The sequence below is a fragment of the Drosophila grimshawi genome, unplaced genomic scaffold (genome assembly GCF_018153295.1).
Source record: "Drosophila grimshawi isolate 15287-2541.00 unplaced genomic scaffold, ASM1815329v1 contig_311, whole genome shotgun sequence".
In the NCBI taxonomy this organism is placed as follows: domain Eukaryota; kingdom Metazoa; phylum Arthropoda; class Insecta; order Diptera; family Drosophilidae; genus Drosophila; species Drosophila grimshawi.
This window is the reverse complement of record NW_025063098.1, coordinates 3001189-3021473: the sequence shown is the minus strand read 5'-3', so window position 1 is coordinate 3021473 and position 20285 is coordinate 3001189. Positions and strand designations below refer to the sequence as shown.

The following is a 20285-nucleotide window of genomic DNA, read 5'->3' as shown; positions in this document are numbered from 1 at the left end:
CTGGTTTCTTTATGAGTCCAAGAATATTTCGCGTTAAAATTACAAAATCCCAACCAAGAGTATATAAATTATCATAAACAAGTAAAGCTGTTTGCCTTCCAGCCAAAGTAGTTGCTATTCGCATACATAAATGTACATATATACTTTCCTATATATTTCAACATATATGTTTTGAGAAGCGTGCAAATTGCGTTCTTGATGTTGTCACATAGATGCTGCAATCATAAATCATGTCATAAATGGCCTATATAAATCGACTAAAAATAGATGAAGACAGCGACCCTTCAAGCAGCCATAATAAATTCTTAATCGACATTGAGCTGATGGCAGCTTATGCCGGAACAGGACTTAAATGCAATCGAATTGAAAATCAAACAGATGAAGACATTTCGGCCACAATTGCAACAAAAGCGAGCGAACTGCGGTGAACCCAAGTACATGCACAGCCATTTTAACAGCTACACCCTTTGTTGCACCACCAGCCAGAAAAGTGGAAAAAAAAAATATTAGAAAGAAGAAAAAAGAAAAATGAGAATAGGAAAATAAAAGAAAAAGCGAACCATTTCAATGGGATTTACATTTTCCAGCTATTGAGCATTGCATTCGCTTTTAAACATAGCAGCAGAAAGCAGAAAATGAATCGAAATAGTTAAGTCAGCATAGGTCGCGCTCTTTTTCTGGTTGTGGCCCTGGTAGTGTTTCTGGTTCTGCTGCTGGCCATGGACAAAGAACATAGAACCAAAGACCGTGCCGCAAAAAATGTAAAAACTATTAAGCGGCATTAGCCGCGCATTGCTCTCGGTATTTGTGTGTCGTGGTCCTGCTGTTAGATCCACTTCTCATCCTGTTTTATGCTCCAACTCTTCTGGCTCTTCTGCGCTGTAAATCATTGAAAATATTGGGCATTTTCGACATGTCGATCACAATTATAAGTTGGAATTAATGGAGACGTTTTTATTGTTAATCCTTTTTTGGTAAAACAATGTAAATAATTTAAGTATTTTTACAAACAGTGCTTCTAAAACTTTGAACAATTTTGTACAATTTGTTTTTTATTAGATTATTTTTGCTTAAGCGCCAAGCTAGTTCTAGCAAATGAAAAAAAGTTATTACTTAAAAACGTATTTTATAATAGTAGTAATGTCTCATTTTGTCTTTTTATATTTTAATATTTATGTATCCCTTTAATTTTAAGTCTTATAAATTGTAACTTTAACTTTGATTTTAAGCCTATAATATTATTTTTATTTGATCACATTTTATATAATATGCATGTACTTAAATAGTTAAAAGACAGCAAGTAATTTTCATTACAGCGTATTTGCTTACCTGGCTGGCATATTGAGCCAGCTTAGCCTGCTCTTAGCTGCATTTTCCGTCCAACTTTTGATCGAATGTCAAGCCATTTGAGTCAACGTTGGTCGCTTCGCTGAATCGGTGGCATGACTATTTGACTCCGTTCGCCCGCTGCACCACTTACAATCAATTCAGCCACCATTTACACACATACACACATCAAGTCTTAAGCGCAATTTTTTGCTCACATCGGCAACAGGCTTTATATATATGTATGCACTTCCTTTACAGCTCATTCGTTGTCCTGCTGCACTTGCTGCTGCACTTGCAAATCTAATTTCATATTTTATGAAGTGGCGCAGCGGTTGAGCCGCAACACCTTTCGTCCTAGCCATTCTCGACAACTCCTCATTTTTTCCGTGCATTATTTTTACCGTTTGCACCTTGCGGATAGTTTCGTATCGTTCGGTTTCGGTTCAAACGGTTTCATTTCGACTGCAGCAGCCATTGAAATTGAACTGGAAAATCAATTGTTGAGCACATAAATTTGTTAGTACGAGAATTGCACCGTTGGGTAAAATTTATTTCTGAAAATTGCACTCAAAAGCGTTGCGCAAATAAAGTGCACACAATACAAATGCCGGAAACCGTCTACGAATGGACTCTTAAAGACAAGCCATTAAAAATAAAATAAATGACGAAAACAATACCCAATTGTCGTGGCTGGGCTTTAAGACTTGAGGTTTGTTGTCATATCATTTGCTCTCGTCTTGCGTGCCCTGCACTTCATTAGCGGCAAATGGAGAATCTCGGCTGGCTAAAAATGTCAACTATGCCATATAACAAGGAGGGACTGGAATACAAATTGCTGTTGCCTGCCTGCACTTATCTGGGTCTAAAACGATGCACAAATATTTTGTAGACACTTAAGCAGCTCAAATTACAAAAGGGTGCATATTTGCGAGTGTGTATGTGTGTTTGTGTTTGTGTGTTTGTGTGTCCTTACGTGTTGGTGTGTTGAAATATATCAGCAACATTGCAACAGAGGAGAATGGATAGCTGCAGCATTAACGTTTTGCATGAAGGTTCAAGCAGCGCATCCAAACGACTTTCAAAGGAAACGGAAACTCAAATGGCGACATTGTTGAAAACATGCACGTGGAACTTGTTACACAACGCAGCTCCAAGGTGCAGCATTCAGCAGCAGCATCTGTAGCAGCTGCATGAAATCTTTACAAAAGCGGCAATTCATTTTAGCATTTCTTGAATCCGAATGGCAAAAGACGTGCACATGTCAAGTGATTGTGACTCGGCAATGTGACCAGCAAGCCAGCGTCGGCAACGACTTAGATGTGGCATGTGGCAAGGGCCAAGACGCATGAGGTATGTGGCGAGCGGGTGCCAAGATAGCGCTGGCAGCTATTACAGCATACCTGAAAGCATGAAAGGGCTGACAGCTCTTGACAATGACAAAAGCGACTTCCAGGCAGGTGCTTTTTGGGGTTGTGATATTTGGGTGGGGGGGCTGATAAGGGGGATGGTTAAAAGGTTGCCTGTCATTGGCATGGCAATTCCTGGCCAAGGACCCAAACAAAGCTGACCAAAGCTGTAATATAAATGGAACAGTGTGTTGTCAGTGTTACAATAATCACAATAGCTAACTAAAGCAAATGCCTGTGTTGTATAATGCCTTGAGTATACGGTATACGGTATACAGCATGCAGTATATGTCAGGGGAGAAGGAGCTTTAAATGTGTCACCTGCAATAACTGTTGTCTATGTAAAGAACCAACTCCTTTCAATTACTCACAAAGAAAGATTGGTTTTACCATTTTCTCTTAATTATATTACACATAAAGGAAATATAAATTAATGAAAATGGTAATAACGGATCTGAGAAGACTATGCACACCTGACGAAATAAGTCAGATAGTCGTTACAGTCAACTGATCTTACTAAATTAAACTTCCGCTGACTTTTCCAAAATTCATTCCCAATTCTACAGTGATCACTAAATTTCCCTTTGACTGAAACTCCACTAAATTGATATACAGCATAGCTAAGACAAAAACCAAGTGAAAAGCTAAAACTGCACACGTTTCGCTGTGTCTCTCTTTTTTTTCACACTCAGTCAAAAGAGTCGCTCAGCTGACTTAGTTGCGACGCGAACCCGATAAATACAACTCTTCGCAAAAGCTGATCAAGTGTTTAACTCGCCGCAAAAATTTCAAAATTGATCTTTTGGACGGGCCGTTTAGACAACTTTAAGACAGCGACGGCGACGCCGACATCGACGACGTCAACGTTGCAGCGCTGCTGCTCTAGCCGGAAAGGCGATCTGTCAGCGCCATCAGCATTCAGTCGATATTCGTCGCTGGCTCTGGTAACAACACGCGGAAACATTTTGTGTGACGGGTAAAAGAGAACTCGCAACGAGCAAGCGGCTGACATAAAATCAAATTCAAATTCAATCAATTCAACGAGCATCAACGATAAATGATAGGTGTAAATTCAATTAAATTAAAAGCAATTAGAACGCGTCACATCGATCAGTGAATGAGTCAAGTTAAGCAAATGTGCTGTATATATACATATATACATATATATGTACATATATAATTGTTGTTGTTTGTGGCCCAATCTTTGGCTCTAGCTGTTGGCTAATTGTGCGAGTAAAAGATACAAAAACAAAAACAAAATCAGCAAAAACAGCAGCAGCAGCAACAACAACAACAACAACAAGAGGCAACGCTCACATTTCGCATGCGCAAAGTTTGTCTAGTTTTTAGAGGTGTATTAGTGTATCTCCACCTGCTCGTTAGTGTTCGTCTGTGAGTGTGAATGTGTGTGTGTGTGTATGTCTGCCTGTCTCAATCTTTGCTCAATCGCAATCTTTGGGCACTGCCAAAACTGGTTAACTAAAAGCAAACGTGTTCTTTACGTTTGTTGACTTTGCAATCGCAAAACGACCCGAAGTTACTCAGCAGCTCAACGACATATATACAAGATACTTACACACGCACACATAATACATAAGTATTTTGTTTACATTTTGTGTGCAGCAACAACAACAACAACAACAGCAGCTGCATTTATAAGAACAGGTAAGAAACCGCAAACCGCAAGCCGCAAACCTCATTACAATTGTAAAAGCGCGAAGACCTTGCGAAACTGCAACACAATCTCAAGGATGGTATCAACTTCAGAATATGATAATCCACAGCATTACAACAACAACAGCAACGACAGCAACAGCAGTAAGCAGCAATCACATCAGCAGCAGCAGCAACGCAGGCCGCTGCTGCTTCGTCAACGACCTGCTCCAATTCGATTTATGCAGCCCAAGGTCAACGGCAACCAATGGCTTTAAAATGCAAACTCAGCTGAAGCTTCACCTGTGGCTAAAAACTTAAATGAAGCTGAAGATATCCAACAGCAACGCTGAGATGGCTGCTTCTTATGTTGTTGTTGTTGTTGTTGTTATTGTCGTTTTTGTTGGCTTGCTTCTTATAAGCGTTTTGCTACCCTGTGGCCCAATATGGCTTGACGGGCTATAATAAATTTTAATGAGCGTATGTCAGGAACTTGCATAACTTTCAGTGACACTCAAAAGTTGCTTAACTATATTTTTAATTATTTAAAAAGTTTAAATATATATATTTATTTTATATTATATTATAAAATTGCCACAAAATTTGTTAAGTGTACTTTATTATTGAATATTTATTCCAAATTTCACAAAATCATTTTTATTACATATTATCGCTCTTCTGCTGTGCAGCGAAATTCTCAGTAATGATATACTGCGAATTCCACATAATTTCAAAGTGATGTCTCATCTGTGTTTGGCTTAACCAAATAAATTATTGGTGAAGGCTGCACAAGCCGGCAAAAAAATACGCTTGAATTTAAAATTTATTAAAATATATAGATACATAAATATATATATATGTGTATATATAAATATAATATTCTTGTTACTCACGAATAAGTTTTGCTCTGTATTTATATTTGACAATTGATAAATTAACTCATAATTAGATTGTTTAAATGGATTTATGCTCATGCATTTCTAAATACTTTTAAATTCAATTTAGACGTTTATACAGGGTATTTTGGCTTTCGTGCTAGCTTGCTCTTGCACGCGAACTTGTTTTTTTTTTTTTTTTTTAATGCTGTTGCTGCCGGGTGTTTTTTATGAATAAGCCAGCTATTGTTATAGGTCCACTTGGAACTGGATTGTATATCTGTGAAGGGTATTGTGACTTAGTCAAGGTATTTTGAATTGAGGAAAATAATGAAACTGCTTACTGCTCACTGACAATACAAGAAGCAAGTGGAAATAGTGCAGTTTACAATGGTGATTAAATATAATGTTAATGGCCAACTGATAGAGTTAAGAGTGTCTAGACTGCTCTTGAGAGTTCAATGAAATTCCTTGAACTCTGTGAAAATGCTTTGGTCTAGTCTTGCGTTCATACTATCTGTGTCTTCGCTTGTCCCTGGGTGACTGAGTGGTAACGATTAAGTTCGTTGTTTTAAATACGGCACTTAACTTTTCGCTTACACACAAACCGCAACAATGAGAGCAACTACTGTAATAACAACAACAAACGCAATAACAACAGCAACTACAACAATTACTGTAACCGCATTACTTGGCGCAATTAAACCGCAAAGCTGTATACCTGGCTTACTGCTGGCTGTTCAGTTGGCTCATTTGCCTGTTTGTTTATGGCATTTCAAAACCCAAAAAAAAAAAAAAACATTTTACACGCATACCCCTTTAAAAAGCGGTTAATTTTGTAGAACGTTATAGTCGCATTATTTTGGCTTGCGTAATTAATATATTACGCAATGATTATGCCTTAAAGAGTATTAAATTTTCGACACCTCTTCCGATTCGTTATTGCTTTTGTGGTTCCGGGTCCTTTTGGCATTGGACGTGGTCAGCGTGCCTTGGTTCGCCTCATTTAATTATTTCACATGAATTGCAGAAAAATGTTTATTACTTTGTCTGAGTCACTTCATAAAACGGTAAGCATTAATGCCCGATAAGAACGAAAACGAAAAATTAAAAAAAAAGAAATCAGCAACAATATTCAGCTTTTGTTTGCTATGAGTTTCGATTTTAACGATATTTTGTCATTGTGGGTCTTAAGTTTGACGAACCGGCTTTTTGCATTTTACCAGTCACTCTCATGTGAAATTTATGTTGATTATGCGATATATCGATACTTATTTAATTACATTATTTGCATAGTAATTTGCACGTCCGTTCAAGAAGAAATATCAACATTATTGCAATGTATTTACATTTTTATGTTCAGTTGATTGGGATTTTTGAATGTAATATTAAAGGAAATTTATTGTACAACCTTACCATATAATGTAACACTCCATGCAGAAATAATTTGAAGGCAAATTTACATATATTTAAACTGTTACCTTAATTAATTATGCATTATTTAATGGATTTCTGGACAAATTGAAATTAGTTTGTCTTCTCTTTTCCCAAAAATGTTAACTATTTCGGAATGTACTCGAAGAGAAATGAATTGAACATTTGGCTAGTTTTTGGCTGCAATCAATGGAATGCGTCAGCGCAACTAAAATTCATTTATTTTGCGTTACATTTCCCTTTTTAAATTTGAATTTTGCATGGACTGTCAGCACGTTTGCCTGCATACCATTTTTATTGAATTTTCTGAAGGCGTTGTGGATATTTTGGCCATTTGTTTTGCCGTATTGGCAATTGATTTATAAGTAGTTCAAGCAGAATTAAACCACAACAAATGAATTTTTTTTTTAAATTAAAAAATAAACATTAAAGGAAATATTTATATATATATGTGTGTGTTTATATGAATATAATTATTCAATTAAAAAGACCGCACATACAAATTACCATTTATAAAATGACAGCGTCCACAGGTAACCGCCAATAAAAATAATCAAACCAAATACAGTATGTAAAAAACTTAAATGAATAAAATATAAATAAATGAATTTTCCAAACGGAGACAGGAAACCAAATTGCATTTTATGAAATGTGTCCAATGATAAATTACATTTGTTTATTTGATTTAATTTATAAGCCTTTCAATGTCATAATGAGTGAGATAAAATTGATGAGCGCAAAGACAAACAAACCACGGGCAGAAACTACTCTGTTGGAATACATAAATAATATGACTGATATGCGATGCATGCTATAAAAATGGGATAAATAAAGAGAATTTACGTAAGATAAGCTGCTATTTAAACAATTCACACCCAAACTTATAAATGAACTAATAATTAACTTGCTTAAAAATCGATGAATTACTATCTTTAACATATTAAATTAATTATTTATTATATTATTTATTAGTTAAATTTTAAATCATTTGCATTTATTATCTCTTCAGCTGTTGCGCAAAAGATAATTACTAAATTTTAGCATATCATGCAATACCCAATCTTTTAAATGAGCTTATAATGAACTAGATTACCAATATATGACTTAGTGGCTATAAAATATGTATTTTTGTCAATGTTTAAATTTTTAATTTGCATCTATTAATTGTTCGTCTGTTTTTATTAAAGTTTATCAAAACATTCAATACTCCGAATTGTGTCTGTTAAGTGAATGGGAATAGTTAAATGATAGAACTCACTCCAAGTCCCAATGCGGAATTAGCCGCAATAGCCTGAGCGATAAACAATCAGTGAATGCGAAAATAGATTTTCCAAGTCATATTTTCTTATGCCTAAAAATACGGAAATCGTTCGGCAAAATGTTCATAAAAATATGCAAAGTTTTTGCATTTATCCCACAACGACAACGACAACAACTAAGCCACTTGTAAGGCAATGATGAGGCGCCACGATACGCATTCAAATTGCCACGCCCCCTACACAGATTTTGTGTGTGTGTGTGTGTGTGGCTGCGAGTCTTATATTTGACACATTTGCATAATCTGAACCAAATCTTTGGTAACAAGTAATCGAAAATAAATTTGCATGACAAATAGCGGCCAAGGCAAAAGTGAACATAATTTGGGGCATGTTGTGGGTAGCAGGACATAGTCTGACATACACTCAACAGAAATATGCACTTGATGCGCCATATCAAAAAACGTACAAGAAAATATTCAGAGCTACTGAGAGAGACAGGGAGAGAGATAGACAGACATATAGAGAGAGAAAGAGAGAGAGAGGGAGAAATCAATTTATAGAGATGCGCGACTTTTGCATTGAAGCGTACACAATTTAATCACAATTTAAATTGAAAATTCGCAAAAAAGCAAAGTGGAGTATTTTTTTCACTCTCTTCGGTGCGTATTTGTATCAGCAAATAGACAAACAACTGGCGTAGCCCGGTGGCGACAGCCAGAGCAAAAGCAACGTCGAATAATTGCCAAATATTTGCGTACATATGTAAAAGTAATATTTGCATATAAACAGGCATATGTAGCCGATTTTCATTTGATGTTGCCACGTTTATTTTTTATTTTGTTCGTAGGTGGCCACCCACCCCCTAATTTGCATACTATTTTAAAAGGTTGTCTGAAATTCTTTTTATTGCCACCTAAAGGTCCATAAAACATACGTGCATATAAAGTGAGGCTCCAAAAGCTGTGATTTCATTTAAATAATCGGGAAGCGCTTGATATTGATATTTGTGCATCCTGAAAAATACATATATTTGCTGGTAATTTGTGAATCGTTCTCAAAGAACCAACGCGGTTTCAAAACTAATGCTTGGCTGCCTATCATTATGAAAATATTTTATTCTCAGCTGCTGACAAGTGCTGAATAATTGAAGCTGGCTCATTTGAGAAGCCAAAATCAGCTTACAGCTAGTGCCGGACCAGCTCAATTTGAAACTTCAACCAATGCCAAGTTTGGAGTTTCAACAAACTAAACAAATAAAAGGAGAATAAAAAAAAATAAAGTCGCCAAGTTGAGCGTGCTCGACTCGGCGATAGCCTGTACCAAACATATATGTTTTTTCATATTAGACCAGATTTCAACAAAATGTGCCATTTATGTGAACCCTTGAAATCAGATTCTGATGATTATTGCAAAAGTTGCAAAGATCGCATAAGGGTGGAAAATAAGGTTCAAGACAGCAGGAAAAACTTGCATGTTTTCTGCTATTTATCTGTCCACAGCTTTTCAAATAAATCCAACATATGGGTATGGAATTTAAAAGCTTTTTAAATTTATTCTCAGCCATACAAGGCTATGCCAATTTTTTTATAGTTGGACTCTTCCTTCTTTTTTATTGTAGCATGCATTTACATTTACAAGCAGAACAACCTTTCCTTAGATTTTTTGTTGTGTATAGGGCATTTGAAAAGCCTAAAATAACGATTACTCACCAAGGCCGAAAGTGTGCAAACAAAAGCTGAAAAGTTGCTCAAAAGATAGAAGAGGAGTTTGCAAACCGAAATCTGAGACTTCCAAGCGTAACTGAAAAAGAGCTCAGAACTGGTTGTCGTTGTAGTCGCATTGGATTTCACTGAAATCCGCTCAACTGCAAAAACTGTGTCAAATGCATTCTAATCCGTTTAGATATTATTATATTTAATTGCTAATTGTTATGGTATACAAAATTTGGTGTGCAAAATTTATTAAAAGCGCTTCTCGTGCACAAAAAAAAAACCCTGAAAATTTTACACTGTGAATGATTGTTTGTACAATTTGTCCATGTGTGCAATTAAATAATAACTCTAAATTGTTGTTGTTTGTATTGTTTGTCATGGTATTGAGCTCCGTGTGTTAATATCTTGATTTTGTTTATTATAAATAAATACAAATCAATTAAATGCATGAACTTGCATAAAGCCGATGAGTTGGTATTAAACATATTGAAATTACTATTCATGTTGGATTGGCTAGCTTTAACTGCATGTGTATTTGTGTGTGTGTGTGTTTGTTAGCTTGTGTTAGTTAAATGACAGTCTATGCGACATTCATAGCGGTGCAGACAGTCGTTGGCAAATACGACAAATATTATTGCTCATAGCACAAAAACGATGATATAAACCAACTGCACAAAACGATAAATAAATATTATATTTTATTGGCTTTTGATTTCGCAATTGTCCTGCAACTGACCTTTTTTCGTTTATTATTTTATTACAGCAGTGTTCTTTGCAATTGCGCAATGCAAACTACGCAGCATTTAAAAATAAAATCAATATTTTATTAACAGACATTTGACATTTTATAAATTTACAAAATACATATAAGCACATTTTTCACAATAAATTGAAATCATAATAATATGTATGTTTTCGTCTGTCAAATTGATTGAAATCCACTTTCTTCAAAAATTGATAATTTATTTTATAATTTATTTATTCTAATTTCTGTGCTTTAAATTTTTCAAACATATAATTTGGTTTATACCTCGCTGACATCTTAAGACAACAACACCGACAAAAAAAAAAGCAATAAAAGCCTTTAAATATTTACACACTCACACAAAAGCACAAATAAACAAATACCCATACTTCCGCACCATCCTGCCGCACAGACGCATCCTTCATGCTCATATGCAAATAAATGCTAAACACTCTGGAGTGTGAGCGCAAACAGAGACGTGATGCGGTTGTGGGTTTTAGTGAGGGGCGCGGTTCGTGGGAGGGAGAGGTAGTGTGTACATTTGTACCGCCTTTTGCTTGAGTGCTTTGGTTTGCCATGATTTTCTATCGAATGCGTGGCTTTTAAGCAGCATACCCCCATGGCGAATACTTGATGGATTTCAACCAAAAATTCAATGTATGCAATTCCGTACGCTTTGTTTGTTCTTGTGTTTTGTTGTGCTATGTTCTGTTGACTTCTGTAAGTGACTGACGGTGTCAGAGAGATTTGTCTACGTTTGCTTATTCCCCAGGCCCATACATAGCCGAGCCGCCTCATATCTTTTTCGCACCACTTCTCTTGTAACAGCAGCCTGTGTCTTGCCTTTGTCACACAAATAACAGCAACACTTTCGCTGCTCTGACTGTGTCAGTGTCTGAGTCTGTGTCTGTGATTGTGTCTCTGTTGCCATATGCATGTCAGTGCTTGTCTAACCCTGCCGCCAGTCCCGACCCCAGACGCAGTTCCGATTGCAAACTCAATCCCAAAGCGTAACCTGAAACAAGCCCAAGCCAAACGCAATGCACTTTATGTTCTAATCCTGCTACTGCTGCCAGCGTCTCGAGGCTGTTGCTCCTTCTCAATTCTCTCTCCCCTCTCACTTCCTCTCATTTGCACTGCCGCAATTGCTTTTACTGCTTCTACTGCTGTAACTGCTGTTGCAGCGATTGTCAACGTCATCATCATCAACGCCTGCCCCTGTTGCCACTAATCCCTGTCAGGGTCCTGCCGACTCTTGTACTAGTTGTTGTTATTGTCAAGTGCAAATGTCTCTGTAAAATATGCAAAGACATAAATATTTCAATACGCCTGTCTCTGTGTTTGCATTTGAGAAAAACTACAGCTACAGCCCGTAATTGGAGATGAGCTGAAATCAGTGTATAAATGACTTTGAGACTTACGAAACTTGTGATCGAGTTAAGTTATTGCTGAGCTGTATACTTCAGATAGTTTTCTATCTGCCAGCTAGCTAGATTAAGCTGTTGAACTTAGTTCAAAGTTTTCCACTGACTAAAACGATTTAGAATTGCTCATGTGAATTGATTGGCTAAGCAGGAAAATTAATTACTTAATAATTATATAACAAAAATAATAACAAATAACACCCTATTAAGTCATAATATGTTACATGTTTAAAGTTCAGTTTCCAATCCTCACGTAATTTTAAATCAGTTCATTGTCCAATTGCAATTGGCGATCTTGACCTAGACCATTAACTTTAAGTCGCAATAAGCAATTAATTAAAAGTGTTATTTATCATCGACAATTTGTTGCATGACAAGCAATAAAAAAAGAAAACAATTACGATAATGTATCTGAAAGTACATTTGATTTCACAATCGTACCATTTTTCCACTACAAATATTTTATGAATATTCAAATGACTTTTTAAATATCGACTGAATTAATGTTTGAAACTTCCATCACTATTTTAGAATCAACTTCGCCCTGGACCAGTCTCAGTCTTTCTTTCTGTATTGTGTCCAGCTTGGGATCATGCATATTATTTATGGGTGTTCCAAGGTTAATTTAACAGTATGAGTTACAAACGACAGAGCACAAACGGTTGACAAACTGACCTCAGCCAATTGCATATGGAGTGCGCATACCAGATTGAATTTTTAGCTGGCATTTACAAATATGTACAAATATGTATACAATGGACCGAATCGAGTATTTTATTGCATATCTGAGCAAAGGAGGGTTGGGGAGGGATGAGGTCCCATTTAATATCATCCCTAATATGCTTATAAATTACATGCCAATTTGTAATAGACAAAGCTGCAATCATTTGCATACTTGATGCGGCATTGCTGACGTCGTTGCCATTGTTTTCAAACTCCGATTTGTTTGGTAAACAATGAGGAAAATATTCACTGTCAAGTTTGGGCGGTAGCTCATTTCGACTCATATATACACACATTTCTGAAACGTTGATTTGTAGTTATATACTTTGGCTGTTACTAGCCAGATTGTTTTTCTATCGAAACTATGCAATCAATGCGCGACCTTTGTTGGCTTTAGTTTTATGACAGTTTTGTTATAGGCAGGTTGACTAGCAGCTTGATTTACGAAAACCGGTTCGAGACACTTAGCCAATGACTGAGTGCAATGAAACTGCCAGTTGTTTTTTTTTTGTTTGGGATCCACACTGTTGAGGATGCACTGACTTGCCCCTGAGTTCAACAAGCTCTGTTGACTCTCGAGTGCAGGCGTTCAAAGTCGATGCACAAACTACTTAATCCTCAAGTGAACAAAGCCAATAATTGACAAATAGCTACTAATTTCAGAAGCTCGAAGTGCACATATCACTCACTCGGTCGAACCAACTAGTAAACTAGTAAGCTGAGTAAAGTTGCGTTTGGCCGATTGCAAATTACTGATTCTAGAGTTCAATAGCAACAAGGTCGCGACTGGCACTTGAGTGTGTGGTTAGCCTCTTAAACACCTAGCATTACTTTTGTAATTTAGTTTTATTATATGCCATTTTGTAAATTCTAGACGGATCGCTTATTAAACACTGGAAAAATAATGTGAACTGCATGTGAATGCAATTATGGCGAAAATCTATTATTTTTTAATGATAGAGTAACACACATACATATTTTAAAACTAACAAGTTTTGGTATACTGTTGATCAACTTGATTACAGTTAAAAGTTGAATTAAATCCTATGCTAAGTTCTAATGAATTTTATTTTTTTGGTACATTCTCGAATGTAAGTGTTCCGCTTAACTGCTTTATACGGCTTAACTGCAACGTTTCGCTAGACTGGCCAAGTGCGATTGTATCTCATATCGATTGCATCGTTGCCCATTTCGCAGTTGACCAATTGAACCTTATAACGGCAGCTACAAACTGGAAATTTGAAACAATTTTCAATTAACAACGCTGAGTCATGAAAAATCAGTTGAGGTTAACACAGTCACAGAGAAAAAGGAAATGAGAGAATGATAGAGACAGTGCAAACAGAAATGCGAACATAACGAATTGCAAATAGTACATTGTAAAAAAACAGCAATTACTGCATATAAAATTGACTAATTGCGTTATGACAGCTGCATTTGCATATCAGTGTAATAAACCAAATACTATAACTATGCAGATTAATAGCAAATTGTTCTCTAATTACTTGAGTTTAAGTGAGTACTCAAATTGTGCTCAGTGTAGTTCGGTGAAATTCGCAATCAGAAAATAACACGGAGAGTTAACAAAGTTGCGCCAAAGCTCAAAACGCATAAAAGTATGCTACGGGTAATGAAAACGATATGTTCGTCGGTGTATGTGTGTGTGTGTGGGTGTCTGCATTTGTGTGTGTGTGTGCGCTGATGGGGATGGAGCAGATGGTGGCAAGATGGGAATGTACTAACCATCCGCAAACTGTTTTGTAGCTCTGTATTGAAATGGCTTAATCAATATTACAGCACAAAATGTTGCCAACAATGGAAAATAAAACAAGCACGCTGTCAGGGTTATTGCCCGACTAGGAGATATCCAGTAAACAGAACCACAGATTACATTATCAACAATACAAGCAGCAGTGTATAATCATTCAATACCACTTAGGTATAAAACCCTTATGCTATGTGCAATGGATATAATCCGTTCATGTTTGCGTCCATGTTTCACAATTGTGCGCACAGTTTGGGTTTACGCATATTACTTTGCTTTGTGAGTTTATTAAATATTTGAAAAAAATTGTAATGTGATTACATATGCATTTCTGACATTAGAATGTTTTCTGTATATACTACAACTACATATATCATTTACATACAAAATATTTAACGAAAATTATTTACTCGTAAATCTCACAGAAACCAGACTCATGACAAAACTTCAATGATTATTTAGTAACTAATGGCTCGTAATAATTGCGGTTCATGTTGGTAGCACACACACACATACACACACACACATACACACACACACAGAGACAAAAAAAAGAAATAGGCTTCATTTAATACAAATGTGCTTGGCAAACGACCAACCCAGAAAAACACCAAAACACGAGGCGAGCCAAACAAATGATCTACACACACGCATACACACACACACGCACACATGCACACATGCACACACATGTTTTGGACTTTGTAAGTGGATGTTCAATTTTGCGTCTGCTGTGCTTCATTCGTAAACAGTCAATATTATGTGAAAAATATTATTGTATTTTCGAATTGTAGTTTGCAGCTGTGTTTCTATTTTTAGCTTTTACTGAGTATTTCATGAGTTTATGTAGCTTTTGTGCATTTTATTCGTGTTTTGGGGAATGCAGAGGAAACGCAAACAATTCTCTTGCCACATTTCTTGCACTTTCTTCTAGCCGAATTTATCTAAACAGCTCTCTGGAAAAATACGCAAACTATTTACGATGTACAAAAATATTTTGCTACACATTTGCCTGAAACATCAGCAAATGTTTGTGGAGAGATGTGGAAAATTATCTGTTAACTATTATGGAGATTCGTTGTGTCTGTATGTGATGGTGAGGAAGAGTGAGTCAATGGAACTCGCCTATTACTAACACATGAGCGCATTTTTTGGTATGGGCCGGCAAATTTTTGCTGTTAAATTTATTGAGCGTAAAATTTTGTGCAAATTTTTTAGGGCCAACAAAAACTGACCAAACTATAGAGGCTGACGAGAGTACAGAGGGAGAAAGATATAGCACTATAATAGCTTTGTGTATGTGCAAAAATAAATATAAATATTTATTACCCAGCGAAAAGTGAGTTCTGTGAGGCAAACTTTGTTCGTTCTAGTTGCTAGGCTCTGGTTGTTCTGGCACTTCAAATGCGTTTTATATGTAAATGAACTGGCCCAGCAAGTGTGTGCCAAGAAGAGCCATTGACCCATTTTATATTGTGCCTTAAACTGTGCGTAGTTATTTACAAGATAGCCCTTAGATAGCACTTGGAGAAACTAAAAAAGCAACCAAAGCAATCAAATGATGCATTCAAGCGGCTAATGACGCCTAATTCTCAAATAACCTAATGCAGAATAAAGCGCCAAAAAGCCTATACACAGATTTTTGAATTCAATTATAAAGAAAGCTTTATAAAAATCTTAAATTTATTTATTGATACAGATTTTATAAGTGCATATAAAATTGTTGTTTTGTGGACTTAATAGAAAATTCGCTTGAACAAAAAAATACGGGTTTATTTCGAATTTATGAGCTTGTAAATAAATATTTTTATATGAATATGTCTTGAATATTTTAGCCATCAATGTTCATCGCAAAAAATAATTGCTAAATATACAATAATATTTTACAACTTTTTTTATAAGTATATTTAATAATCGTTATACGGTCGAGCTCTGAGGCGAATCTTTGATCTGAACTGTGACTTTGATTACGTCATGATTAACATCTCCATGTGCACTAAAGTTTATGCGAACGATAAACATTTACTGACACCATAAACGCTCAGATCATTGCATATAACATAATATATATCCTATAAATATATTTGGGCCACCTCATATAAATGCAGTAAACCAGTAAAGCTGTACAAATATGTGACTCGCATTGCAATAAGCCAAGACGCAGACGAGTTTCGTCACTTATAGACTTATTTACCTGGCGAGCCAAGCTGTCGCACCTTTTGTTAAATATATCTCAAAGACATTGAATACACTCACCAACACAAGTACCTGGGCGTGTGTGTGTGTATAGGCGTATTTACTCATGTATTTCTATGGCTAGACAAACGCCAGGCACCAGATAATCATTTCATTTTATAACTTTTTTATTTTCCCCCTCCGCCCACACCCAACTTCCAAAAAAATAAAACAAAAAACTTGTGAGTTTTCCTTGTCGAGCCAGCATTGTGTCTGTTGCTCTTCTTGGTGTATTTCATTTTATTGCGGTGCTTATATTTGTTGGCAGGAAATACCTTTGTGCGCCCGTCTTCGATAGATACAATCGCAGCACGCAACAATTTGCACTTCTTTATGTTGCTGAACTTCAAACTTAGTGTGTGAGTGCCCCCTACAAGTGTTTTGATTGTGTGTGTATGTTTTGTACTTTATTTATAAACATATTTTACTTTTCATGCATGCGCCCAGCTGATCCAGCCCCAGCCCAGCCCCCACTTATAGGACTGTTGCTTTTGAGCCTTGTTTGTGATTTTTTTTTTTTGTTTCCGCTTCACTTGCCTGCCAAGTTAGCACCTGTTTCGGCAACCAGCTCTGGCATCTATAAGCATTATAGAGAACGGATACAAATCTGTGCTGGCGATACCTGATATGGATTCGTTTACGTCGAGACACGTGAAAACTTTAAAAGATTTACGGTAACCAGAAAATTGCCGGCACGGTTGTCTGACTTCAAATTGTTCACGTGCCGTTAGCCGTTTTATTACAATAAAAGATACTTTTATCTGTTTAGATACACTCGTAGTTTGCCAACACCTTTTTTTTATTCGTATTTATTTTTTATTTTTTCTCTAAATTATTGCACATAACTTTCTTGTTGTTTTTACAATTTGCAAGCACTCAAAGATTTGGAACGTGTTTGTTTGTTTGTATTTGTTCAAGGTAGTTTTCTTTGCTTATGTATGTTTGTATGTGTGGACTTTGTTTTACAGTTGTTTGATTAAATTTGTGGTTACTATGGAGCACAGATTGTCCGGTGCTCCAAACTAGAGCCAATCAGCCAGCAAACTCTTAGGTCCACCCAGCAAAAAGATAAATAAAGTTTTAATTAGAGGCATGTGCAAGTGGACAGCACCACAGTTGTGGCGCAGCAGGCTGGGCATAAAGGTTAGTGGTTATTCTGAGAACAGCATGCAAATTCAATTAAGGACAGTCTACCTAACCAAAATGTATCAAGGTTTTGCACAGCAAGTAAAATTATAATATCTGTAAGATCTGATTAAAATCGGCTTTGTTTTCAGAGCTAAGTAGCGCAATAAAGGAAACGGATGTTGATCATTTTTTATGAGCCAATTACAAGACTTGGTTTGTTAACTGATTGTGTACGCGTGTGTGAACATTTCTGTTGGGTAGTTTTTTCCTATTGTTATTAAAATAAAGATGACAAAGTAAAAAATGTGATTGTGAAAAACCGCTCAATTGGGTTTTAAGTAAATACATACATATGTTTATAATTTGATCTTGAAAAATTAAAGCTACAAAGCTACGCCTGTGCAATGAGTAACATGATTTGTTGATATTGATTAAGTTAGTTGAGATCCAAATGCGATCACTTATCTAACAATTCTTATTATTATGAAATGGACTTAACTGAAAATTGTTTAATGTTGTTGATGACGTAATGACAATGTAATTAGTTCGCAATGGGATACAGAAAGTAGAATTCCTTGAATTGCAGCTTATCTTGTGTGGCCAACAATAAGTTGGCGAAATCAGCTACTTACATGTTTAAAACAATATTTCGTAATTGAAATGCTGCGGGGCAGCTACTGACTTGCAGACACAACAAAAAGACAGGGAGACATAGAGAGACATAAAGTGACAGGAAGACTTCTAGTAACCAACTGAACATTTGCAGTGACAGCATTTGGCCAGGCCACTGCTCATGAGCTTGCTCTTCCTCTCCAACCAGCCGCTCCTTCCCTACACAAAGCACACACAAAAGTGTGGCCGTACCAAACCGCACCGGCAACCCACCCACTCGACGCCTCCCCACCCCTCAGCCCCTTCCTGGCTACAGCCGTACACTTGTGCTTACAATTTTGCCAGCATTGCAAGCGAGCTGAGCAGAAATTAATTACATTGAAGTCATTTATCAAGAAAGTTTATTTCTTGCTGCTGGCCCCGAAAAAGCCAAGCTAACCAAAAGCGAGGAGGAGGCGTAGCCCGAGCCACAAGGCGTCAGTTGTTGTTTACTTTTGGTTAGTTATTTGCTGTTGTTATGCTTATTTTTATTTATTTGGCCAGACCATTGTTAGTGCGAAGTAAATCAATAAATGAAACGGAGCTTAGGTTACTCTATGTAGTATATGGTATATTATTTTTCATTATTTTTGTTCGCCTCTTTGGTCATGAGGTTTGGCCAAAATAATTGCAAAACTTTAGCGGCAATTCGCAAATTGTTTGCTGCATTTTCGATTAGCAGAATGTCAACTTGAAATGTAAACGAAAATGGAAATAAAAGGACAAATGCTCGAGCATTTTTGGCCAAATGGCCGTTAACCCGCCAGGAGGTCAACCATCTGGTTGAGGCCATTTTGAAAATTTCATTTCACTGGCTGCTAGAAAATTGGCAATAGTCGAACAACTTTGAGCTGCCAATACATGGCAGCAATATCCATCACTGGCTAACTGCATGGTACTGGCCAAAAGCTTGGCCATATACAAAAATTGGTTTAATCAACTGTGAAACAACTGCAGTAGCACTAAGAGCAACAACAGCACCATCAGCACTGGAAAAAATAGCCAATAAAAAAATACTGACAAGTACGGCAATCGTTAGAGCTTGGCCGAGTTAGACGCGTACTGACAGCGACGATGCATGGGTGGAGTTGGCTCCATTTACGCGAGCTGCTGCGTGGGTCATGTCATTCTAAAGCTATATACATATATATATATATATATATACAAATACATATCGCTTCGCTTCATTCCTGTCAGTGCAAGCCAGTCGCAATAGCCAACTGCAAACGATGCCGCGCAAAGAGTTTGCCAATTTGAGTTTTATTTTTTTGTTTTTTATTTCAATATTCAAATACTCGCAAATGTTCACATCGATTTCAATTCGACATTTGCAGCCAACGACAACAACAACCAGAAACATGGAAGCTGAAGCCGATGGGGTGCCGCCAACGGCGCCAGTTGCAGCTGCAACCGCTGCAAACAGCGATCTGGACTTGGCCGCTCGTCGTCGCCTTTTCATATCACAGCCATCGACGCTGGCGACGCGCCGACAGCAAGCGGTCTGTGTGAGGCGCGCCCACAAGATGTATGGCGGCGGCAAGATTCCAAATATTGTACTGGACGGCCTCAATATGACAGTGCCCAAGGGTTCCATGTAAGTACTGATAAATATCACTGTGAATGCCAGTTTGTTAACCATTCATAATTAACACTTTTAATCATTAACAACAAACGTTTGAAAATAACCTTTGATTGTATTGAGACAACCCCAGGGATGACAGATAGAAAATTGTATTGTATGGTTTTTTTTTAGCAATGTTCTTGAACTTTTAGTGGCTTGATTAGACAAGATATAAAATAACTCTATTAAAGTTAATAGTAGATATTTCGATTTTAAGAGATTATAGTATAATAACTCGATTTAATAAGATGGTGCTATAATTGATAGATAAAATAGACCTAAATTTAAACAAATCTAAATTAACAACGAGTTCAAACCCTATTCG

The 20285-nt window shown here is 36.6% G+C and overlaps 1 protein-coding gene across 1 annotated transcript in view; it reads left to right on the top strand.

Annotated features, from left to right (window-relative positions):
- The first annotated feature begins 4367 nt into the window (after nucleotides 1–4367).
- The window catches only part of LOC6563317 (ABC transporter G family member 20), a 47785-nt gene continuing 31867 nt past the window's right edge, over nucleotides 4368–20285 (top strand). The window contains exons 1-2 of the mRNA XM_032737080.2: nucleotides 4368–4400; nucleotides 19674–19933. Coding sequence (XP_032592971.1) covers nucleotides 19698–19933 — 236 coding nt within the window. The 5' untranslated portion in view covers nucleotides 4368–4400; nucleotides 19674–19697. The remainder of the gene's footprint in view (nucleotides 4401–19673; nucleotides 19934–20285) is intronic.